General features: G+C 36.2%; 2 protein-coding genes across 2 annotated transcripts in view; both read right to left on the bottom strand.

Annotated features, from left to right (window-relative positions):
* Positions 1-27,106, bottom strand: part of SMCHD1 (structural maintenance of chromosomes flexible hinge domain containing 1) — a 128,692-nt gene that overhangs the window by 16,326 nt on the left and 85,260 nt on the right. The window contains exons 34-45 of the mRNA XM_079942278.1: positions 26,282-26,346; positions 21,057-21,144; positions 20,296-20,427; positions 19,248-19,397; positions 12,690-12,816; positions 12,401-12,520; positions 11,336-11,421; positions 10,582-10,704; positions 8,923-9,113; positions 7,025-7,134; positions 6,566-6,636; positions 332-503 (exon numbers count right to left, since the gene is read on the bottom strand). Of these exons, the coding sequence (XP_079798404.1) occupies positions 332-503; positions 6,566-6,636; positions 7,025-7,134; positions 8,923-9,113; positions 10,582-10,704; positions 11,336-11,421; positions 12,401-12,520; positions 12,690-12,816; positions 19,248-19,397; positions 20,296-20,427; positions 21,057-21,144; positions 26,282-26,346 (1,435 nt within the window). The remainder of the gene's footprint in view (positions 1-331; positions 504-6,565; positions 6,637-7,024; positions 7,135-8,922; positions 9,114-10,581; positions 10,705-11,335; positions 11,422-12,400; positions 12,521-12,689; positions 12,817-19,247; positions 19,398-20,295; positions 20,428-21,056; positions 21,145-26,281; positions 26,347-27,106) is intronic.
* On the bottom strand, positions 15,494-16,049 carry LOC307197082 (essential MCU regulator, mitochondrial-like; the record flags this gene model as incomplete). Its single annotated transcript, XM_079942677.1, is given in 2 exon segments — positions 15,494-15,938; positions 15,941-16,049. Coding segments are annotated over 2 exon segments (321 nt in total). The 3' UTR covers positions 15,494-15,726.

Here is a 27,106-nt window from a genome sequence, read left to right as displayed (position 1 = left end):
CGCGGAGCGGCTGGGCCCGTGAGCCATGGCCGCTGAGCCTGCGCGTCCAGAGCCTGTGCTGCTCCGCCTCAGGAGAGGCCACAACAGTGAGAGGCCCGCGTACCAAAAAAAAAAAAAAAAAAAAAAAAAAAAGAATGAAAATATGAAGGAAAACCTACTTCCTATATACGTATTTCAAAACTATTTGGTGTAAGAAAGCTGGAAGTACTGGACAAAAACATCTTATTCATATCTGTTACTGGTTACGTTTTGATGTTAGAGTCTTGATAAACAAGGTCCAAATAAATGGTTAAAATCAAATGAGAAATTATTAAGTACTTATTTAACCTACCTATTTGTTCCCCTAAGATCAGGCACTGTTTTGGTACTGGAGCTCCAAAGACCATTCCCCGAAGTTTATCCATTGGAGGAGCTTTATTCTGAAGGCCCCCAAACTTTCCATTACTTCGAATGCGATCTCCATCTCTGGTCAGCAGTGTAGGACAGTATGTAATTTTAACAACCTATTGTAAGTAAATGGATATTAATTAGCGAGTCTATAAAACTTATTTCAACTGCTCTAAGAAAACAGAAATCACTTAAGGGTTCTGAGATAAGAAATGACATGATCATGGTAGTATTTTCACAAAATTAATTACCTAGTGATGTGTAAGATGACTAGGGGAAAAAACCAGAGGCAGGGAGATGATTTAGACTACCTCTCAAGTGTTAGCCTAAACTAGAATAGTGACAACACAAATGGCAAAAAGTGAAATTGATGACCTGATTGATGGCTTGACTGATATGAGGAAGGAAGAGAGAGGGCCAAGCCAGAGACCTGTGTGCTTCTGAAACCCAAGGCAGTACCCAGCCTGTAGCACTAGCTCAGTTTCCTTCTGTTTGAAGTTTTCCAGATGACCAAAGGCTAGCAAAAAGGATATTATATTAGACTGAAGAGAATGCAAACTCAAAAGCAAAGGGACAAATCTTCAGAGGACAATACTATGAGTTCAGTTGTAGGAGGAAAAAGAGCTAGTGTGTTGAGAATTGGGGGAACTAGAATTATATAGTAAAACCTAAGTCGTGGAAAGGGAAGTAGAAAGTGTTAGTCAAGAACTAAATTCTTCAGAGAAGTCAGAGAATAAAAGAAAAACACTAGATTTAGTATTTTATGATCTTCAAGAATATTCTTTCAAATAAAGGTCTAGGATATACAAAAATAAAACGTTCAACTTCACTGGTAACCAGAAGTGGAACTGAAATAACTTTAAGTGGAATTCAAATGAGATATTTTCACTACTCAAAAATGTTAAAATACACACACACACACACACACACACACACACACACACACCCCCACACCACAGAATGTTGGAGAAAGGGTCTTCTTGTACTAATCTGCTCTGGGACAGCCCTTCTCAAAGCAAATGTGACAAGTGTTTAAAACCTTAACAGTTAGGGACTTCCCTGGTGGCAGAGTGCTTAAGAATCCGCCTGCCAATGCAGGGGACACGGGTTCGAGCCCTGGCCTGCGAAGATCCCACATGCCTCGGAGCAACTAAGTCCGTGCGCCACAACTACTGAGCCTGCACTCTAGAGCCTGAGAGACACAACTACTGAAGCCTGCGCGCCTAGAGTCTGTGCTCCCCAGCAAAGAGAGGCCACGTCAATGAGAAGCTCATGCACCACAACAAAGAGTAGCCCCCGTTCGCCACAACTAAAGAAAGCCCACGCACAGCAATGAAGACCCAACGCGGCCAAAAATAAATAAAATAAATATATTAAAAAAAAAAAAGCTTAACATTTTGCATGACGCAGCAATTCCACTTCTAAGAATATTCTGAAAAAAATCATCACAGATGTGAACAATGTGCACTGAAACATTGTTTTAATAATGAAAAATATGAAACTTGCACATTTCAATAAGTTACATAAATAAATTATGGCACACTCACATAATGAAACAATGCATACATTGAAAAAATGACTAAAGAATAATTTAATAACATGTAAAAACACCTAATCCAAACTAATACTGTGGATTAAGTAGTTTCTGAATTATAAAAGATTAAATAAAATATAATTTTTAAAAACGAAAAGCAATAGGACAGGTAATAAAAAATCATGACTAGTATTTATTCTTTTAATATAATTCCAAGGTAATTTACAGGTATTTTGCCGTCAAACTGGGTACTTTCTATAAAATTTAAATGCAACAGAATGTGTATCTCAAGAAAATCTGTGGTGAATTCTTTGGTGAAATGAATCTTTTAGTAAAACAAACCACCACACCTTACTTTCTTAGTTCTGGTTTGGATTTGTATGTTTCCTAAAAGTGAACATTAAAAATACAGACTGAATTAATGTACTATTACCATATTGTTATTAAATTATATAATATATAGTAAATTAAATTATTCTTATTAAATTATCAAATTTCAGGCAATGTTTTTACAGATTTAGTACCATCTTAAATAACAAATACACTCAAATTTCTTGTCTATTTTCTTGTTAACACACTCACTGACAGTATGAGTTACAGGCCTCTGGCAGAAGGGACAGTTTTTCAATTCTCAAATGGCACGGAAGAAAGGGGAAATGACAAGTTGCTATTTAATGGGTACAGAGTTTCAGTTTTACAAAAAGAAGAGAGTTCTGCAGATTGGTTGTACAACAATGTGAATGTAACACTACTGAACGGTGCACTTAAAAATGGTTTAGATGGTACATTTTGTTATATGTATTTTACTATAATTTACCATTAAAAGAAACTTCAGTCCTCACTAGGCACTATATTAGGACAAAAAAGATCATGACAGCTTTTACAAATTCAGTGAGTGAACAACAGTGCTACAGTTCTGGGCAATACTTATTCACAACTGCTGTAAGGATTAGCAAGGGATGGAATCAACAAGGGGTTGAAGTAGTATAAATGGTATGAAGAATTTAGGAAGAGAAAATGATAACAAAGACTACTGAAACCTAACAAAATCACCAAGAGATGTCATAACAGCCTTTTCTTAGAAGAGCTTTAAAACAATATTTAATAGGTGGATTGACCTCACTAAAAACTTTGGAAGCAAAGAAATCAGTATGTGCTGTTCCAGGTGTCCCCAACCCCCAGGCAGCACAGCAGAAGGTGAGCAGCAGGCAAGTGAGCGAAGCTTCCTCTGCCGCTCCCCATCACTCGCATTGCCGCCTGCACCATCCCCTCCCTCCCACCCCATCCTTGGAAAAACTGTCTTCCACAAAACCGGTCCCTGATGCCAAAAAGGCTGGGGACTGCTGTGCTATACCAATTATGAGGAACAAATGCTGTCCCCGCTTTTGTCACATATGCTGTTACTTAAAAAAATTTTTTTTTTTTGATGTGGACCATTTTTAAAGTCTTTATTGAATTTGCTACAGTATTGCTTCTGTTTTTCGTGGGTTTTTTTTTTTGGCCATGAGGCATGTAGGATCTTAGCTCCCAGACCAGGGACTGAACCCACACCCCTGCATTGGAAGGTGAAATCTTTTTTTTTTTTTTTGGCTACATCAGGCAGGTGTTAGTTGTGGCACGAGGGCTTCTCTCTAGCTGTGGTGTGCGGGTTTCTCTCTGGTTGTGGCATGCGGGTTTTCTCTCTCTAGTTGTGGCACACAGGCTCCAGAGCATGTGGGCTCTGTAGTTTGCGGCACGCAGGCTCTCTAGTTGAGGCGTGCGGGCTTAGCTGCCCCACAGCATGTGGGATCTTAGTTCCCCGACCAGGTATCGAACAAGCGTCCTCTGCATTGGAAGGCATATTCTTTACCACTGGACCAGGCAGTCCCTGAAAGGTGAAATCTTAACCACTGGACTGCCAGGGAAGTCCTTCCTACTTTTTTTTGAAGCTATGGATTGGTGTCTTTCATCAGTTCTTAAAAGTTTTCAGCCATTAGTTCTTCAGATATTACCTGTGATCCTTTTATCCTCCTCTTCTTGGCACTCTGATTAGATTTTTTTTTTTTTTTTGCGGTACGTGGGCCTCTCACTGTTGTGGCCTCTCCTGTTGCGGAGCACAGGCTCCGGACGCGCAGGCTCAGCAGCCATGGCTCACAGGCCCAGCCGCTCCACGGCATGTGGGATCTTCCCGGACCAGGGCACGAACCCGTGTCCCTTGCATCAGCAGGTGGACTCTCAACCACTGCGCCACCAGGGAAGCCCGTACTGGATCATATTTTAAACTGACCTCTGTTTTCTCTTAAGTAACTGCATCCTTACTCACTTTCAGCTATAATAATTTGCAAGCTTATAGTGTTTACATACATGTTTATCACCTGCTATTTCCAAGTCCCTAACACCGTATTTATTAAATTTAATACTTCTTCTGTATCAAAGAATTCAAAGACCTCTGGATTTCAGATCCAAAGAGACCATTCCTCTACTGAAATTTTATTCTATTTCTATTTTATTATTTTATTCAATCTTTACAGCAGCCCTCTGAAAGGTGTTTCTTCACAGTGGATTGCCTTTCTTTTCTCATTAAGTAAAACTTAGAAGTAATATAGAAGGGATAATCTTTCTTAATATATACAACAGTATACAATATATTCTCCCATCTTGTTTAAATTATATAAGCTTATTTTTAAAAGGGCATCATCTTATATATTATCATTTGGCAACTTTTCAACAAAACAATATATTTTGTACGTCTTCCTTGTTAGGACATATCTATCTGCTTTATGTCTTTTTAACAGCTACATACTACTCTACTGTATAAATTACTGTAGTAGAGTTGTGCAATCCCAACTGATGGACTTCACACTGCTTCCAAAGTGTCTTAAAAATTCTTAAATATTCTAATGAATATTCTTTTTTTTAAACATCTTTATTGGAATATAATTGCTTTACATCTAATGAATATCCTTGTACATATCTTTATATACTTGTGGGAGCATGTCTGTAAGATAAATTATTTTAATACGTTGTGATGGTACAAAGATGGCGGCAACTTCTTTGCCCCTCCCATGGAGAGGAAAGAGTCTATTTCAAACTCCCCACTCTCCGATGTGGGTCTGGGCTGGCCAGATTCTGAACTGACTGCTGGGACTTAAGAGACCTGCAACTTCTGCCATCACTGCTCTGATTTCCCTTCTTAGGTCCCAGATTCCATTTGAAAAAGCCCCCAGCAGCCACAAGGAGAGAACGGTTTGCATAGAGATATCTAAGTCTGCCAGCCTACCAAGTGCCGAACCAGTAGCCAGTATCAACTAGCCAGTACAGGTGGGAGATAAACTAAGTAGGAACTAATTCATTTTCAAAAATAATTTCAAGGAAATATTTCCAACCCAGAACTTGCTGGGTTGGACTGTTTTTCCTCCCCAGCCTGTTCAGCTAACAAAAGATTCTTGAAAAAGAAACGGAAAGCCTCAGGGTTAAGATCAAATCCAGGGTACAGCCAGTAAAATGTGGCCTCAAAGTCAAAAATCAAGTGAAGGATGCCCCTATGTTGAGACCTCAGAAAGATTTAAGGCACTACTTTCCAGATCCTCTTAGCTAGAAAAAGGTTTCTAAAAGCCTTCATGGCATTATCTCACACACCCGTTGAGTGGGGGTGAGAACAATGACCCCAGCAGACAGCACCAGCTGAGCCTCTGGCCAACTCCAGCTGAATCCCAGATGGCTACCAGCATCAACTGCCAGCTACCTGAGTGAGGCATTTTGGAGCTTTCACCATCTCAGTGCAACTAGCTAACACTACTGGGAGAAACCCACAGAAAAATGAGTACTAATATGTTGTTACTGTTTAAAGCCACTAACTTTTGAAGTGCTTGTTAGGTAGCAATAGATAACGGAAACACTTATATTGCCAAACTGCTCTCCAAAAGTATTATGGGTCGAATTGTGTCCCTCAAAATTCCTATGTTGATGTCCTAACCCCCAGTTCCTCAAAAATGTGACCTTATTTGAAGACTGGGTCTCTATAGAGGTAATCAAGTTAAAATGAGGTCGTAACAGTGGGCTCTAAGCCAATGAGTAGTTTCCTTATACAAAAGGGAAATTTGGACACAGATATGTATAGCTGCGAACAGACACAGGGAGAAGATGACCATCTACCTACAAACCAAGGAGAAAGGCATGGAACAGACCCTCCCCTCATAAGCCCTGGAAAGAACTGACCCTTCTCACACCTTGAATTTCGGTTTTAAGCCTGCAGAACTGTGAGACAATACATTTCTACTGTTTAAGCTACCCAGTCTGTGGTGCTTTGTTACAGTAGCCCTAACAACTAATAAACAAGGGCTACGTCAAATTACATTTCCAACAACATTATCTGAGTGTACTCTTTTTCAATACCACCATCAATAACAGATACTGATTTTGAGTCTTAGGACAATTTCATAAACATCTCATTTTAATTTGCATCTTGGCAAATTCATTCCTATATTTTGCCCAATTTTATGCTGCTTATCAATCTGTAGGATTTAAATTGGTTTTGACAAGGTTACTTAGTCATTTGCACATGTAACCTAAAATAAAATTATTTCTATACAGAGCTATGTATTAAATTTTTAAAGTACACATTAAAATTGGAGCTACAAATTAAAAAATAATTCAAATACATACCTCTTTTCTATAATGATTAGCAGCATCCAAATTATCCAAAATAATGGTGTCTCCTAACAGCATACCAAACACTAAAAAATTCAATTAACAAATTATTAAAATTATGACATCTTTTTTGGTCATATTAAAATATTAACACAAACTTCTGGTGGTGAGCATGCTGTTGTGTACTCAGAAACTGAAATATAATGATTGTGCCCATGAAACTTCTATTTTTAAAAAACTGAGATATTTTAAAAAATCTTAACATATATTACAAAGTTTTATTAGAAATAATGCTAATAACATAAGAATTTTATTCAATATTTTCCTCTAACAGGAAAAATGAGAGAAGTAAATATTAATAAAACTATCACTTAAAAACTAAATAAGAACATAATTTTCCATAGTCAGTAATTTATGTATCTGGATCACAAATGTTAACATCTGTATAAAAATAGCCATCATAATTTCCTTTACCTGTTTCACAATGTTCTACGTTATCTGGAAACGTTAACAAATCTCGGGCAAAGACAGGATCTCCAATGGGTTTAAAATACAATTTTCCATTTCGGTAATGAGGCAGAGGTCTGAATTTTAAAAAAATTTAAACAAAACATGTAACTTTTAATCAAAAAGTATATATATACTATGAAAAACATATGAATATACTGATTATTTTTGTGATCATTTAATCAACTCCCTATGCAAGGTAATACTGCTAAATTATTAACCGTTATGCCTTTAGAAATGAAAACGATATTTACCGTATAAAAATATCTTAGTTTTATCTGTACTGCTATTGTCAATTAGTTTGTAAAATCAATATAAACTAACCTTTGTTTAGTTTGACAAGGAAAGGAGAGAAGCAGCCTCTCAAGCTGGCCCTAAACGAGGATGCCAATGATATGACTGTCTCATGTGGAGAGTGGCCCTAGAATAGACGGGGGGAAGGGGCAAGGCCCAAGACTGAGCATACGAGAGGGAAACAGCCCAGTACTCTGGCCACCTATCCTCTGACACACTGTACAGAATGAGCAACTGAAGTCCAGGGATAACAAGGAGATTCAAGAGATGGAGGCTGACTGGGGTGTCAGGGCTTTCCCCTTCCACATACGGTAGCTTTTCCCAAATCTTGTAGGTAGGAATAGAGGTTGGGGTGGCTTTAAGAGCTAGTTAACTCAATCCCAATAACAGGCACAATACCAGAAAGAGAGAATAACTAGCTTTTAGAGCAAGCATTAGCCTTAAATACCAGATTCATACTTTCCCTAAATCAAGAATTCTTAACTTGGTCCTCAGGGATTATGAAAAAAAAGAGAGAACCTCCTGGAGGTAAAATTACTTTTACAAAAATTATTACCCTTATAAACACAGTCATTATGATTTGATAGGATTTCCCATGTTGTTTAAAATGGGTGCTGACTGGTAGCAGAGTAGGAGATTTTAGAAGCAGATAGATTTGAGTTCAAATTCCAGCTGTTTCCTGAATATATTTTTAGATTACAAAGTGAAATAAAATGTTAGTTTAATGACACAGTAAGCTCTTAACATTAGTTTCCATTCTCCTTCAAGTCCCCATACCTACCCAACTGTACACCTTGCAAACTTGTTTAGGAATCTGAGAAAATTATTGGTCAACACTCTGTTATACATTTTAACATTTTTGTTTTGTTACCACCATTTTGTTTTAGTCTTTTAAGGTAGATTTTTAAAAATAGCCAAAAATTAGAGAACATATAAAATATTTTAAATTTTAGATTAAAAATGCCTAATTGGTTTGCACACTTATTTCCTAAAAACATACTTTGAAAAGTAAATGGGAAAACACTTAAAGAAACCAGATTTATATTAAAACAAAGATGTAACCTCCTTAAAAAAAAAAAAAAGGTGTAACATCCTAAGTAGATGGTCTCTTATATTTCAACTTAGCTAATGGCAGTTCCAATAGAGAAACCTTCTCTACCTAAATGATGGCTGCTTATTTTCACACGACATAAATAGGACAAAAGACATGTATCTATACTCTTACTCCAAATAAAGGTGTTCCATATTCTGTTAAGAATAATGACATCTTACCATCCTTCCTGTTGCAAAGGCCAAAAATTCGCTTTGGGTTTGTGTGTTTGTATGTGTCTCTCTCATACATACAAATAACATTTAATTGGCAAATTAAACTTGGCCAGCATATGTGATCAAATACACTGCAATACTGATCTTAACGAAGATCATATTTGTGATGAAGACAAAAATAATGCACATACTTTGAGTCACTTCTCTGTTTAAGCATCTTTTAGAGAAATTTTAAAATTCGGTGATTTGATAAAAAATAGAAAAGAAATTTCTGAAAAAAATCATTACTTTCACTTTTTTCTAACCTTTTCCAATCTGGAAGAGTCTTCTTATAAATAGAATCAAGGGGCAACACCTGCTGACGACCTTGGGTTTCATCATAGATACGACGTGCAGCATCAGTGGTCAGGGTGACCACACAGTCCATGTCACTTGCCAGATGCCAAGAAATAACCATTGCGGCTCTATCATCTTCAATTTGTGCCAGGTGCGCAATCTATAACCCATTTTAAAAATCAAGTAAAAAAGTTTTAAATATATATAAATTTGACATTAAATATTTTAAAAGCCCAAGTCTAAAGCAAAAACACTTTTTTTGAAACACTCACATAAATTAACAAAAAAATCTCAAACTGTAAAAGCTTACTGGCTTAAACATATTAAACTGTCTCTTCTGCTATTAAATTTTAAAAAACTGTTCCCCAGATTAAACTACAGTAAGTTTTGCAAGTAACCAAATAAAAATACTTGGAATATTATCAGCTAGGTGATGTACTTTTCCCCCCACATTTAATATCTCTACTATTGGGGTGTGTCAACTGATAAAGTAATCATAAAATACACTTAAACCTAAATATAGTTATATACTATACCCTTCTAAGCAGATCTTTTACTCAGATGACTTTTCAGAAAACAAATCTAAACATCACAGATAAGAATCATTTCTTCTGCTTATATAAACACTTTAGAGCTTAGGATTAACAGTCACTCTCCTATTTACAAATACAGTTGACCCTTGAACAACGTCGTTAGGGCCACTGACCCTCCAAGCAGTCGAAAATCTGCATATAACTTCACAGTCGGTCCTCCATACCCACAGTTTCACATCTGAGGATTCAACCATTAGGCAGTACTGTAGTCGGTATTCAGTTTAAAAAAAAAGCTGTGTATAAGTGGACCCTCACAGTTCAAACCCATGTTGTTTAAGGGTCAACTGTATAGCAAGTCCATCAGTATCCATAGGGGACTGGTTCCAGGAACCCCCTCAGATACTAAAATCTGTGGATACTTAAACCCTTTATATAAAATGTCATAGTATCTGCATATACCATCTTGTACACTTTAAATAATTTCTAGATTACTTATAATACCTAATACAATGTAAACGTTATGTAAATAGTTGCCAACATATGACAAACTCAAGTTTTAGTTTTTGGAACTTTCTGGAATTTTTCCCCAAATAGTTTCCATCTGCAGTTGGTTGTATCTGAGGATGCAGAACCTGTGGATACAGAGGACCCACTGTATTTTAGTCACAAGCTTGCTCAAAGTCCAACAAGGTTGAAATTTTGTGGCAGATTTCTAAACCTCATTTATTGCACTGATATGGTCACATCTACCCTTTATTCTTACCTGATCTGGTAGCAAAAACCTGCCCTAGCAATGAGAACATCACAATGTCTACTCTTGTACAGCAGTCCCCCCTTATCTGTGGTTCCTCTTTCCCCAGTTTCAGTTACCCACAGTCAATGGCAGTCTGAAAATATTAAATGAAAATTTCAGAAATAAACAATTCATAGGTTTTAAACTGCACACCATCTCAGTAGTGTGATGAAATCCCACTCTATCCTGCCTGGGATCCCCAAATATCGATATCGTCATGGCTCCATGATCTAGGATCACCCAAAGCAGATAGAAAACAAGATAATAAAATGTAATGCCTCTTAAAAGGCTTAAACACAAACCTTTCCTAAAACATCTCCACTGCCTTTAGTATAGTTTGGAAGAGTACATGATCTTCTGGGTTTTTTCTTTAGTTCTTCCTGTTCTGACATCTTATTCTTCAAAAGTGCTTCAATGTGTGGCATCTGTAATTTAAAAAGAAAAATTAACTGCAAGGCCAATTACAGTTACTCTTGTACCAGGCAGAGAAAATAGCAGAGAAAAACCAACAATTTAGACAACACGAGAACATAGTTACAACTCAAGAACATAAAAGTTACTAAGCAGCTAGCTATTCCTTTCTTATAAGAACATGATCATAGTAATGTGAAGAGTCAACCTCACTGATTCTTTTTTTTCTTAGTTAAGAAATATATAACGTATAATAGGACTTATGAGTTATACACATAAAGAATGTAAGCTTTAAAAAAATCTATTGTCTTTTGTTACTTTCTCTCATTTTCTTTGCCACCACATATACTGATTATCACTTAGGTCTCTTCAACGCAAGTTCTCAAGTTGGTGTATTATTAATTTAATTTACTGGTGTCATTAGATTAGAAACACAAACTGCAATTTCTTTGAAAAGAGCACTCCGTCATTGTTAGCCCATTTTAATGTCTAGTGAGTGACTAGATTATAATCCACATATGGCTTAGTACCCCAAAACAACAGTGTACATAACATTCCTAATAAAGTATGAATGGTAAAAAAAAAAATTATAGGTTAGAATTTAATTAAAAAGAAAAAACTTTCACATATACTTGGAAACTGTACCTGTTGTGTTGTAGGAATGTCAATATTGTGTGTTTTTAGTTCATTTCGCAACTGGGCCTCTTTTAATTTTGCTTCTTCAACTTGGCCTAAAATTAAAAACAAACAAACAAAAACTATCAATTTGTGATAGCCCCCAAAATATAGTTTTTGAAGAATGTTTTCAAGCCCTTGTTTTTTTCCTTTTAATGACTGATGCTAAAATGAAAAATGAAGAGTATTATAGAAATTTTAAATTAAACTAAAATCTAAAATTAAAGTTCATTTCTAATAAGGGAGAAATGAGCTAAGGCAGCTAAGGGAGGTATTATGATATGTTTGTTGCAAACCACAAGTAATCTTGGAAAAGCTATTTAATTCTAATCCACATGACTATACATAATTTATACATAATTGCATAAGGTTATTCTAAGAAACAAATAGGACTTTTTAAAAACAAAATTTCAGTGCTACAAATTGTGTATTATTTCATTACTCTACTTAGTTCCTATTATCCTCTAAATATCCTTGACCTGTGGAAAAATCCGACAAATAGAGCACAACTCAGCAAATGCCTTGTCTTAAACAGTATACAAACATTATTAAAAACTGTAGCAAATGTTCCATGTATTTATTAAAAAATAAATTACATATTTCTCTGCTGTAGATATATTTTTTGCTGCAGATATTTTTAAATTGAACTACACACAGTCGCATGGCTCAAACTAAAACTTAAATTACATATCACTCTTTCAGTGATATTGTCATCCAATGTCTTTTGCCAAATGCTAGAGCTAGATAAAAACCTTATTACTGTTATGTCAAAACCTTTAAATTTCTATAGATTCAGATTTCTAGTAAAAGTTTCAAATTTTTGTAGGTACACAAGATATACACTTATTTAAAATGCAGGAATACTTCATCTTAAGAAGATCGAATGATGAGTAATATAAACCATCACTACCACCTTTCTGCCGTGTCCTGCAGTTTACTTCTAAGTTCAGGAAATTAGACAATGTTTGTGTCTCATGGCCTCAACCTTCTACCTCACTATTCCCCAAAGCATCATTTGAACACAAAATGACTTACACTTCATCTCATCAAGAAGCTGTTTGCTGGCATCAAATAAACTTCTATACATTATAATAGACTTAGATAATTGGTCCTTTTCTTTTGTAAGTGCTGCCATTTGTTGCTGCTTCTTAACATCTAAGAAAAAATATTCAGACAATTTATTTCAATTTTTAAATTGTGACTTTTCTGAAATGTCATAACATGATTAGATAACTACTAAGCACCATGTTAATGGAGAGCAAAACAAAGTTATATAAAGTACCACAAACATACGAGTTTATCCTCTATTTTCCTAGAAACTTACCATTGTAAAACATAAATGGTAGGATATATGATTCTAATATTCTTGATAAACCTGGTAGCCGAGGCTCAAACACAATAAAATACTCAGTGCTATCCCTTCCAGGACTATTTTCTGCCAGAACTAGACTCTGTATAAAGAAAAAAACAGCAAGGAAAAACGAGATTTAAAAAGGTATTTGTAAATGTATAAATGTTATATATCTCATTGTACTCTGTTTTCAAGTAAGTGGTAAATTTTAAAGGCAAAAGGCAAAATTGACTGACCTGTGAGATTCATTAAGCATTCATTAAAACATCAGCAGCACCATCCAACACATAGAACTCTTTACCTTTTGTTATTGGTTTGAAAGTCAAATTATCTTATCAATAAATAACTTATGCAAAAATTATATACAATGGAAAACTATAAGAAAAAGTATCTTTCCAGGCCAGAAATATCAATGGCCACTTATATCCTGACTAGAAATATCTTCCTGATTCCAACCTTTAAGTTCAAGCAGTGTGAAACAGCTGACAGTATGAGTTATAAAAATAATCACAAAGAAATGCACAAAGCCCAATGCTGAGTTTAAGTTACAGCTGTTACCATGAAGTAGACCCACCAGTCCCAGGTGACCAAACAAAAGGTCCTGAAAAGCTCTAAAGATTTGTTTTTTGTCTTTTTTTAATGTATTTTCTTCATTAATGAGCACACACACGTGCGCGCGCGCGCGCACACACACACACACACACACTTCTGATATACTTTGAGACCATAACATATAACTAGTAAATAATGCAATATAAATATTTATATCCTAAATAACTTTTTCAGTCTTACAAGGAAACAATAGGTACTAGTTGCTTTGTTTTTTTAGACCACAATAAAATTCAGATATAAAATTTTAAAAAATCTAAATTGATAGAACACTGTAAAACAATCCACGAAATAAGAAAATTATAAGTCCATCATTAAACCAATCCCCAATCCCACCACTTAATTTCTGAAAACTGTTTTCAATGTATTTACATGAATATAAACACAAAAATAAAACTGCTTGCACTTTAAAAATAACACACTTTATACCGTAGCAATTTGCTTTCAGCACTCATTTTGATCTATCAATTCAAGTGAATGTTTAAATACCAATTTTTTACATTTATGCATAATATAGATACAATACACTATAATATCCTTTCACTGGGTGATGAACATTTCATTTAAAAATTTTTAGCTATTATTTATAATACAGCAAAGAAAGTAGCTTTCAGTACTTCTTGGTGTATTCTCCAGAATAGAGAAATATAATGACTTTTTCCCCCATAAATTTTTGGGTTTTTTTTTGCGGTAGGCGGGCCTCTCACTGCCGTGGCCTCTCCCGTTGCAGAGCACAGGCTCCGGACGCGCAGGCTCCGCGGCCATGGCTCACGGGCCCAGCCGCTCTGCAGCATGTGGGATCCTCCCGGACCGGGGCACAAACCCGTGTCCCCTGCATCGGTAGGCGGACTCTCAACCACTGTGCCACCAGGGAAGCCCTCCCCCATAAATTTATCTATCTATCTATCTATATATGGCTGTGTTGGTTCTTCATTGCTGTGTACGGGCTTTCTCTAGTTGAAGTGAGTGGGGACTACTCTTCTTTGCGGTGCGTGGGCTTCTCATCGCGGTGGCTTCTCTTGTTGCAGAGCACGGGCTCTAGGCACGTGGGCTTCAGTAGTTGTGGCACACGTGCTCAGTAGTTGTGGCTCCTGGGGCTCTAGAGTGCAGGCTCAGTAGCTGTGGTGCACGGGCTTAGTTGCTCGGCAGTATGTGGGATCTTCCCAGACCAGGGATCGAACCTGTGTCCCCTGCATTGGCAGGTGGATTCTTAACTACTGAACCACCAGGGAAGTCCCTATAGTGACTTATTAAAAGTTTATTTTAATAGGTAGTATCAAATTTCCCTTCAAAAAGGCTACATCAATTTATCCTCTCACCATCAGTGTATAAGAATATCCAGTTCCCCTGATGTGTCTGGCCAACACTATTTTTTTTTGTTGTTGTTGTTGTTTTTAACATCTTTATTGGAGTATAATTGCTTTACAATGGTGTGTTAGTTTCTGCTGTATAACAAAGTGAATCAACTATACATAAACATATATCCCCATATCTCCTCCCTCTTGCGTTTCCCTCCCACCCTCCCTATCCCACCCCTCTAGGTGGTCACAAAGCACCGAGCTGATCTCCCTGTGCTATGTGGCCGCTTCCCACTGGCTATCTATTTTACGTTTGGTAGTGTATATATGTCCATGCCACTCTCTCACTTTGTCCCAGCTTACCCTTCCCCCTCCCCGTATCCTCAAGTCTATTCTCTAGTAGGTCTGTGTCTTTATTCCCGTCTCCTAGGTTCTTCACGACCATTTTTTTTTTAATTTTTAGAGTCCATATATATGTTAGCATACGGTATTTGGTTTTCTCTTGCCCTTTATTATTTTTTCATCTAAGGAATACAAGTTTTGAAAGAATTCTAAAAAGTGGTATTTCTCAAGGAGTTTTAAACAATCAAAGCTTCTTCTGATTGCGTGGTATAACTAGCCAGTGTTACTCAGCACAAAAGCTGAGCCTTTAGTTAGCCTACGCAGCCGCTGGGCTTTTGTAAATAAGGAAGATTGGTCCCAGGTCCCCATGATTACCTTGTGGATCCATAGGGGCCTGGAGGCCCTGGGTTGTAAATCAAAGACCTATTTGTTCAGCTGATAGAGATAGGACAGCAGGGTGAAGAAACTGCAACTAGAGCCTACTTGTATTGAGAAAGTTCAGCCATCACTCAGTCATACAGAGCTGATGTTTATTATGTTTATTCACAATTTGATTATGCTCAGTGGATAGCACATCTCCAGGAACCTCCCGGAGCCTGGGGATCTGAGCTATGGTCACAGACCATGCAGGACGCTTCACTGGGGTTGGGAGGCTGAGGGCTTTCCCTGGGCCCATCTGCTGATAGGGAAGGAGGAGAGGCTGCGAGCATCACCATTTCTTAAGTTAGGGCTTTCTCCTTTCTATACTTCTCCACGCCCTATTAGTCGTCATCATCATCATCCTCTGGAACAAAAATATCATGCTCCTCAACTAGAGCAGCAAAGTTCTTGCTAATTAGCGTCCCGACATAGAGAAAGGGGATCACAATGGAGAACACACGGAGAGGGCCGAAGGACATTTTCACCGGTTTGGGCAAAATGGCGCCGCTGCGAGTAACGATGACTGACCTCGATGGTACCAGACTCCGAATTAGCCGCCCCGTCCGGCGGAGACATCGCCACCTTTCCCCGGACTCAGCCCGCTCCGGAAAGCCCCAGATCCGACATGTGCCAACGCCAGCCAGCGACCCGCTCCGGACGCCATCTCCCAGCTCCTCCCCTCGTCTGGGCACCTGCACCCCACCACCCGGCCCCCTGCCGCCCTCGGGAAGCCAACACTCACTATTAATCAAGTACTTCTTTCTTCTAAAATGATGTATTAAAAACAACCAGTCATCATTGTTTTAACTAGCATTTCCCTGATTAGTACTGAGGTCATGCTTCCTGTTTATTAGTCATTTATACCTTCTCGTCCATTAACTACCTGCTTCTGTTCTTTGGTCATTTATTTTTCTACTAGATTGTCTTTTTTCTCATTGATTTGCAGGAAGTTCTTTAGCATGTTTTAAAAATATGTTCAATATACTGTACTAATATATTGTTATACCAATATATTAATATTATTAATCCTCTATTTATATATATAAATATAAAATCTTTTCCTTTATGTCCTGTTTAAGGAGGCCCTTCCTATCTCAAAGTTTTATAGTTTGTAATCTGTGATGTACAGTTTACCAAGATACATGGAATAACAGAACTGAAGAGAACTGAGGAGTCCAAAACTGCATCCATACACAAATGGCAATTTGGAATATGAGAAAAGGATAAATATATAGCAGAATAAAACTCAGACACCTCTTTCAGAAATTCCCAGATCAAGTAGGCAAATAATATAAAGAATTTGAATAACACAATTAACAAACTTGAATAATTATAAATTTAGATTAAAACTTTAAAGAAAGCAGTACAAGTTCTTTTTAAGCAAACAGGAAACATTTACAAATGATTGTGTTTTATACCAGTGTTTCCCAAACATCCCTAATGATAAGAATCACCTGCAGAAACCAGATTCCTCAGCCCTGCCCCAGGCCTACTTAATTAATATATGGGTCAGGAGCCAAGTAGGACCTGAGAGATTTCTGCTTATTCAGTGTGATATTAGGAACCTCTAGTGGAAATTCATATGCATGACATGAAGCTGAGATTCCATATGCAGCTGTGGGGCAAGCCTCAGCAATGTGTACAGCAGGGTAAGTAATTTCAAATGCCCGTGGCGGGGCCAAGGAAATAGGACAGAGGTAACCAGGATATAGGTAGTGGGCTACGTGTGTTCTTCCAATACAAACCGACTCTGCATACTCAACATGTCTTCCCCACCCTTCTTTGTTTTTCAACCTCTGGTTTTCATTACCTAATTTTTGTTAGGGTACAAGAAAATTTCACTTTACCATCCACTATAAAAATAAGAGAACAAGTGTAAATATAAGTAGCAACTGACACTTGCTCTCAATGTCAAGAGATGAAAAGAAGTATCATGGATGCAGCTGACTGGAAAATCCTGCTGCTTTAAGAGATCTTGGCCTCATACTGCCAAGTCTTTAGAATTCTCCGAATAAATCAGGAATGCAAATCTCTTTGTGAAAACTCCAGAATTTTTAAAATGTTGAGAACTAATTAAAATGGAAATGCTGTAATGTTCGGTGACTGCCAGACCAACCAACAAGTTGAACTTTAGACCAGGTACAAGCTGGCAGTCTCCCCTACTGTAAGCCTAATATTGCTAAAACAATGTGATTTTAGCCCTGGATTAGATAAAAAGATGAACACCACCACCAACAAAAAAAATACAGAAAAGGTGAAATTTCATATTTAATGGTACAGGAAGAATTATTCAATAAACGATACCCAAAAATTTAGTTAATAAATTTAAAAAAAAGATAAAAATAAAATCAAGACCAATAAAAAAATTAAAGGCCTAAGAATACAAGAGCTATCACTGTGAATACAACCCTTCCTCCTGCCCTAATATAAACAAAGTTAAAATCTAAAAGACAAACTCAGGAAAAAGCTACTTATACACAAAAGAGCATTAACATCTTTAATATAAAATTAAGAAGAAAATGATGAATCTCCCAGAAGAAAAAGAGTTAAGGGATATAAAGCAATTATACTCCAATAAAAATGTTAAAAAAAAAAAGTTAAGGGACAATCCTACAAAGGTCAAAACCATGAAAAATGTTCAAACCTTCCTAGTAACAAAGAAAATACTTAACAATAGGAAGAGTGGTTGAATTTTAAAAACCATTCTATTCAGGATTGGTAATATGAGAATGTACACGTATTTCTGGTGGGAATATAAACTGAAAGGCAATTGGCAATAACTACCAAAAGGCTAAAAATGTACACTCCCTATCTCCAATTCTATTTCTAGCAATTTCTTAAGGAAACAGATTTGTGCAAAGGATATACATAGAAGAAAGCTGATGGAAGCACTGTTGATAAAACTTTGCAAAGAAACTAAATTTTCACTTAGGATTGATCAAATAAATTATGATCATCAATACAATGATGTAGGTTTATACTTGCTGGTAAAGAAATGTATCAAGGATGTGTTAAATGAGAAAAGATTTTCGGGTTTCCCTGGTGGCGCAGTGGTTGAGAGTCCGCCTGCCGATGCACGGGACACGGGTTCGTGCCCCGGTCCGGGAGGATCCCACATGCTGCGGAGCGGCTGGGCCCGTGAGCCACGGCCGCTGAGCCTGCACTCCGCAACAGGAGAGGCCACAACAGTGAGAGGCCCATGTACCGAAAAAAATAAAAATAAAAAAATAAGATTTTCATGAAAGCAGAGTTCTATTATATTAATGAAATTTTATACCCTCCTCCATGTCTATATAAATCATACTCACAGAACACATCCATGCAGTGTCAGTGTATACACAGAAAAGTGTGGAAGGTTATACACTGAATTGCTAATCATCAATATCTCTGAAGGGTGATGATATAGTGATTATTTTTGATGTTCTTGCACTGTGTATTTTTTATAGAAGTAAAACTATTTCCATTTTGGAAAAAAAAATGAATAACAAAGGTTAGCTGGTTTTACTAAACTTTCCTAGATATATGTACATTTTACCTGGGCTATGTTTGATTCTATTTCTAGCCACAGAATGGTAGCTTTTCAATGAAACATGAATATCAAATTGTCACTGAAGTTAAAATCACTCCAGTTACAGAAAACAGTCATCCACAGGGGAAAAGAGGGTCTTTCTAATAGTAACAATGATCATGGGTTCACTGTGTAATAGCTTAGAGCAAAAATCTCAAAATATTTTAGCTGACTTTCCAATTTAATGCTATAATTAGAACATCTTCATAGCTATACAAAAGAACAGGTATTGTAATACTGTGGTTTAAAATATTAAATATGGAAACCTTATCTACCGGAAGACAAAAATATTACCGTGATTTCAGCTGAACCTTTCACAAAGGGAAATTCAAGTGTTCTAACTTTCCCAATAAAGAGTGGGGTGTCATCTTCCTCATTAGAGCCTTTGATGGTAGCCATTACAGTGCCAACCAAATCAATTCCAGTATGATTGTTGTAGTCATCCTTAAAGCAAGTAACAAAAAGTAACTAATTAGAAGAAGTAGAAAAAGATTAAACCCAGAGAAGGGCATGGGCAAATCAGAAATATGACCTATTTATAAAGCCCCAAATATTAAATCATTCTGATCCTTCTTACTCCAAACACAAAATTCAGTTCTCAGAGTAAGTGCTCCACAGGCAGGAAATAATCCCAGAAACCATAAAAGAACCATCTAATACAATAGCTTCCATCTAATACAGTGGCTCAACTCTATTAAAAGGACTCCCATTTAAAAATTAGCTATGTACTATACCTTCAGCATCTATATGTGATCTAGGGAAGACCAGTTTAAGAACGACTCATGTGTCTAAAACAAGAAAATACACTGAAGGAGTTAAGTACTCTATCAGCCAAACTTTTCATAAAAATGAAGGGCCACTAGTGTGTCTTACATGTTTTTGTTAATATTCTTAGCAGCACTATTGCTGCTTACCCTCTGGGTAACTGGAAGCTTTGAGGAGCTCATTATGATCAGCCATGAGAGCAGATCTCTTCAAAATAAATACTTTAACTACTTCCTGCCCCTCAGTGAAACGGACACTGAAGAATCAACTTACTTCACACATTCATAACGCATACATAAAATAGTGGATTAAAGATATATTAAGAAAGGTAGGCAGATTTCTGCATTTTTTAGTAATTTCTACTTAGTATATCTGGATTTTATGTATAATGTTAAACATTCTCTATTTGTATTCAAGTATAAAGATATTGATAAGTATTTCATTCATCTGCACAAAGTTTTCCTATAAACTTAAACTGAATAATCCAGATATGATTCTATAATAACTATCTTGCACCCTAAAACTAGGAATAATTTTTCTTGTTACCCTTTGTAATTTGGAAGTAAATAAACATTACCATGATACGAAGATATAAATCTTTGACCAAGGTCCTACTGGCAACTGAACGAACATTTGAAACAGCTGGTGTAGCTGGCTGAATTTCAGGAACTAACTTCACAGGTTGATTAGGTAGAACATCCACTATAATCTAACAAAAGAAGCATTCTGATTAACAATACATTAATGGCTTAGTATTAAAGATGAAGAGAAGAAATAGAGAGCATATACTAAATGAAATATTACCTTCTAAAATGTATTTCCATTAAATTCTTAAAACTAATCAACTTGTAAAAATTGAGGATAAAAGGAATATCAGATTAATTTTTGGATGTTTACCATCTAAAAACAAATTTAGAAACACTTAAAAATATATGTAATTTAAAAAAATTTAGTGCAGTAACAATAATGAAGATAATGTATGTTAAACTACCTTAAACTTCATTATCTAGAATCCTAGTACCTGAAATGTTATTAACTGAAACATTTTCATGTACAATTGATAGGAGTAACCTTACCATGATATAGATTAAAATGTTTACTAACTGAGTCCTCGATATAAAGAGGGATGGAAAAGTAACTTCTGCATCCGGTCAAATTTAATCAATGTAATTTAAGTATGTACTATGCTAAAATTCCTGAAGATGGCATTATTTATACCTTTCAACCAATAATTAACCCACTTGTAAACAAAACAACACACTCCTCAACCAAGCAAGAAAGTTAGCTTTAGTGAAGCTAACTAAAGCTAACTGCCATGCATAAAAAGAATAAACAAACCTGCTCACTGTTAAGGATATTTGCTTTATCCATCATAAAACCAAACTGGATACAATATGTCCCCACTTTGTTAGGAATTGCTTTATCCCTAAGTTAAAAAGAAAGAGACAAGATCACTGAAACCTTTTAAATAAAAGGGGAAGAAATTCAAAACATTAACATTTCTTTTCCTTCCACAAAAAGTAAATGAGTAAGAGGAGAGTTACTATTACTACATTCACCTTCATTCACCAAATATTTCCTGCAATATCAGGCTTAATTCCAGATCCCTCTTACCTGGACATTCCATCACAAAACATCTAGAACACAAACTCTGGGTGTGGCAAAAAATGAAAGAATAGGAATACAAAGTTGACAAAGTAAACACAAAAAGTGCTGAATTATATATCAACTGAATTTTGCTTCATTTCTACTCAGTTTTATATTGTGAATTTCCTACTCAGTTTTATATTGTGAATTTATAGATTATCCAGCTGATCTTTTTTTTTTTTTTTTTTTTTGTGGTACATGGGCCTCTCGCTCTTGTGGCCTCTCTTGCCGCGGAGCACAGGCTCCAGACGCGCAGGCCCAGCAGCCATGGCTCACAGGCCCAGTTGCTCCGCGGCACGTGGGATCCTCCCGGACCGGGGCACAAACCTGTGTCCCCTGCACCGGCAGGCGGACTCTCAACCACTATGCCACCAGGGAAGCCCCCAGCTGATCTTTTTATGTTGCTTTGTTTTCCATTTATATATTCTAAATATATAACTATATATATATAGAGAATATATTTATTGTGATTTAATTATCAATAAAGAACTCAGTACCTAGTAAGAGGTAGACTTACTAGACTATTTTGGTCACAAACACAATGAATATATAAACGACAGTCTACGGTGTACCTTGTCTGATACGTGCAATATGGTTCATGACCTCTAAGTTGGCTCTGCCATGTCATTCATATTCTCAAAATATTGGCATAATGTAGTAAACAAAGGCTGTGAACACACATCTGAACTGAAATTCTGCACTATAACATACACACAACCTTGGAGAAAATTATGTAACCTTTCTCTAGGTTGTGTTTTTCTCTGAGGATAATTCCTAATAGAGTTCCAGTAAGAATGAAACAAGACTTCTGCTCCCAAACGGCAGACCAACACTTCTGGATGAAGGTAACCATATTAAAAAAGACATCTGCTTGAAAATGTTTAAGAGATAATAAGCAAAAGTGAAAAAAATGACTCAGCAGGATACAAGAGAGCACGGAGACCCTGGGAAGTCAGTTTCATATTTAAGGTTGCTTGACTCCTGGGAGAATATCCTAGGAGTAGAGGTGGACCTAAAGCAGACAGGCTCCCAAGGGAAAAGCAACTGAGCTTAGAATTATCTCAATCTCTGAAAATGGACCAAAATGATAATAGACCTCTAGTGTCTATCCCAGACAACAGACAGAAGCAAAAGTAAACTCCATCTAGAGAAAGAGAACATCTTAGACTTCAAATTATTTCTATAAATATGCATAAATAAAAAGTATGGTAAAATAAAATAAATAGATACATGAAGAGGCAAGAGAATCAGAATGAAAGCCAACAGAAACAAGAGACAATCAAAACAGACCAAAACAAACTCCAGACAGATTTCAATAAACTCTGATTACTGCTCAAGGTAATAAAAGACAAGACTGAAAATTCCAACAGAGAACTGGACCTTTAAAAAAAAAACTAAAAATACCAAACAGAAATTGATAATTCAAAGATGAATTTAACAGCAATTAGATACCACTGAACAGAGAGAGATTAGTTAATTGAAGGTAGCTGAGAAGAAAGTATCTAGAATGAAGAAAGACAAAAATATGGCAAATAGAGAAAAGAGGGTGAGAGAGAATACTGTAAGGACTAAGTGCATGTAAATAAGAATGTAAGGAGAAGAGGGAAAGAATGAGGCAGAAGCAGTATTTGATGAAATAATGGCCGACAATTTAAAAAAACTGAACAAAGACCACAAAATCAAAGCCTATGAAAACCAAACAGGATAACTTTCAAAAAATCCAAACATAGGCACATCACAGTAAAACTGCTGAAAACAAAATTCAAAGCAACCAAAAAGGAGGGTAAATGATAACTTTTCAAAAACAGTTAAGACTGATCGTTAACTTCTAAATAGAAATGATGGGACAGTGAAGGATGGCTTGAAAGTACTGCAAGAAAGAAACGGCCAACCTAGAAAATCATGTCCAGAAAAATCGTTTTCAAGCATGAAGATGGAATATATTTTTAGGTAAAAATTAGATAATTTGTCACCAGCAGCTGTGCACTCGAAAATATTAAAGGAACTTCCTCAGATGAAAAATGATCCCAGATGGAAGCCCTGAGTTGAAGATTAACAGAAAGGATAAATGAATTAAAGTCTAAATGAACACTGACTATATAAAATAATAATGCCATGAAAGATTTAATATACACAACAACAAAGGCATGTTAAGTTGGGAGAGAGAAAATGGAACTTAAGTGTTCTATGATTCATGCACTGACCAAAAAGAGGGTACAAAATGTAAATTGCCATTTAGACACTGATATGTCAACTATGCATGTTGTAATCCCTAGATTAATTAATTTAAAAAATAAACAGAATCACTTAGAAAATTGTAAAAAATTGCATAACTACCAAGTTAATGAGGAAAAGAAAATGAAAATAAAAACAATAAATTTTTTTTTTAAAAAGAAAGGAACAAAGAATAGTTGGATCAATAAAAAACAGTAAGATATAGACTCAAAAAGCAAGCATTGGATTGTTCTCAATGGTGAAAAACTGAAACCATTTCCAATAAGATCAGGAAGAAGACAAGGTTGCCCACTCTCACCACTATTATTCAACATAGTTTAGGAAGTTTTAGCCACAGCAATCAGAGAAGAAAAAGAAATAAAAGGAATCCATATCGGAAAAGAAGAAGTAAAACTGTCACTATTTGCAGATGACATGATACTATACATAGAGAATCCTAAAGATGCTACCAGAGAACTACTAGAGCTAATCAATGAAGTTGGTAAAGTATCAGGATACAAAATTAATGCACAGAAATCTCTTGCATTCCTACACACTAATGATGAAAAATCTGAAAGAGAAATTAAGGAAATGATCTAGCTTAAGGAACTAAAAAGGGTTGTTTATAGATGTTGATTTCAATGTTATTTATAATAATGAAAATGGAAATAATCTAATTAGCCCAAAATATGTGAATAGGTAAGTAAATTATGCTGTATTTTCAAAATAAAATAATCTATTAAAAAAAAAAAAAAGCAAGCATTGGACTTCCCTGGTGGTGTAGTGGTTAAGAATCCGCCTGCCAATGCAGGGGACACGGGTTCGATCCTTGGTCCGGGAAGATCCCACGTGCCACGGAGCAACTAAGCCTGTGTGCCACAACTACTGAGCCTGTGCTCTAGAGCCCATAAGCCACAACTACTGAGCCCGTGTGCCACAACTACTGAAGCCCACAGGCCTAGAGCCCATACTCCACAAGAGAAGCCACCGTGATGAAAAGCCCACGCCCCGTGACGAAGAGTAGCCCCTGCAAGCCGCAACTAGAGAAAGCCTGCACACGGCAACGAAGACCCCCAAAAATAAATTAACTAATTTTAAAAAAGGCAAGCATTTTTGAAATACGTAATAGCTAAACTTTTTAATTAAAAATTATCATTATTATTATTTTTTGGCCTCATTGCGTCTTTGTTGCTGCACGCAGGCTTTATCAATAGAGAGAAAACTTAAAAGGAAACCAAAAACAAATTCTGCAGCTGAAAAGTACAGTAACTGAAGTGAAAATTTCACTACAGGTATTCAAAGGCAGATTTGAGAAGGTAGAAGAATTAGCAAACTTGAAGATAAGACAGTGGAAATGAGAGTCTGAGGAACAGAAAGAAAAATGATTGAAGGAAAGTGAACAGAGCCTAAGGGTCCTGAGATGCTATCAAGTGGACCAACATACACATTGTGGGAGTTCAAGGAGAAAAGAGGGAAAAGGGGGCAGAGACCATGTTTGAAGAATGGCTGGAAACTTCCCTAGTTTGATGAAAGACATGAATGTAAGTATCCAAGATGCTCAAGGAATTCCAAGTAAGATAAACTCAGAGACCCACACCAAGACACATTATTACAAACTTTCAAAGGACAAAGAAAAAGAGAATATTAAGAGCAGCGAGAGAAGAGCAAATCATTACATACAAGGGATCCTCAGTAAGATGATGGGATTTCTCATCAGTAAGTTTGGAAGCCAGAGGCAGTGGGCCAATGTTTTCAAAGTGCTAAAAGAAAGAAACTGTCAACCAAGAATCCTACATCCAGCAACTGTTCCTCAAAAGTGAGGGAGAAATTAAGACATTCTCAGATAGGAATTCCCTGCAGTCCAGTGGTTAGGACTCTGCACCTCCACTGCAGGGGGCACGGGTTCAATCCCTGGTCAGGGAGCTAATAAGATCCTGCATGCCACACAGTGCAGCGACATTCTCAGATAAACAAAAGCTAAGGAAGTTCATTACCACTACACCTGGCCCGGAAGAAATGTTCATGGGAGTCCTACAAGGTAAAATGAAAGAACAATAGACAGTAACTTGAAGCCACATGGAAAAATAAATACCTCAACAAAGGTAAATACACAGGTAATTGTAAATGCTGGTACTATTGTAACAATGATTTATATCTATACTTGTACCTTTTGCTTTCTATATGGCTTAATAAACTATACACTTAAAGAAATAAAACAAAGCAATTATTAGTCTAAAAGGAAAGAAACATTTTTAATAAATAAAAGAAACCTTAGACACCATCTCTCCAAAACCATTTTCAGATTTCAAAGTACAGGTCCAGACTAAAGAAGCAACACTCAAAGTCACATAGTTAAACAATAAAAACCTAGTTCAGCTTTTTTACTTCATAAGATCTTAAGTTTAGAATTACAGAAATGTCCTATATAATAAAATATAAAGTGCTCTGACAACAGAATTCTTCTGATGTTTTTGATAGTTTTGAAAACAAATATATCTATCACAACAATCTTTCCCCAAACCGTTTCACAAAGTTTGCAAACAAAATATTTTCTCAAAAAACTTCCTGACCAAAAATTAAGAAAATAACATTTTCTATTCAATCATAAATTATTTCTCCCTAGCTGAGCAGGCAAATGTTGCCAAGGCTGATTAACTTCATAACAAAATATGCATTAAAATATGAAACAATTTGAGAAATACCTGAAGTAGAAGCAGCCATCTTCCTTGTCATTATCCTTTATTTTATTACAACTAAATATTTCTGCCTAGAAGGAAAAGTAGGGAAGAAGGGGGAGAGGGAGAAATCACAAACATTAAACACAGTGTATTTACGATAAAAATTTCTTTTTCCTTTCACCAAGTGTGAACCCAGATCACATCTGGATTGATAAATACACACAAACACACCCCTACATGTATATATCTTTACCATGCATGTATGACACAAAAGTGAGATTAGTCACAATGGAAAGATATACCATTAATCATTAAAGGGCACAAAACAGATCTTAAAGGCGGTGACATAATTTTAAGGTAATAGCAGCTTGATGGGACTGATGGTATAAATTAAGGAAGCTAGTTTCCTAAACAGATGACTAAACTGAACCATAAATCCTCAAAGATGTCATTAAATCAGGACCCCTGATATGGCTTGGTTTAGTTTCCAATTTGAGATTTATTTTAGATTGGCACTGTCTGGTATGGTAGCCAATAACTACATGTGACTACTGAGCACTTGAAATGTGACTGGTCCAAACTGAGGTGTTGTAAGCATAAAATACAAACCAAATTTCAAAGATTTGGAAAGATACAAGAATGTAAAATATCATAATTAAATTTTAAAATATTGAGTTCATGGTGAAATGGTAACTTTTTGTATATTAGTTTAAAACTATATTAAACTTAATTTTACTTACTTCTTTTTATTTTTTAATGTGGCTACTAGCAGAATTCAGAATATGAGTATCACGTGTGGCTGGTATTATATTTCTATTGGACTGTATGGCTTTGGACTCTCAAACTGTT

This window comes from Stenella coeruleoalba (assembly GCF_951394435.1).
Source record: "Stenella coeruleoalba genome assembly, chromosome: 14".
NCBI lineage: Eukaryota > Metazoa > Chordata > Mammalia > Artiodactyla > Delphinidae > Stenella > Stenella coeruleoalba.
The sequence above is the reverse complement of the archived record's forward strand: the minus strand, read 5'-3'. Positions and strand labels throughout refer to the sequence as shown.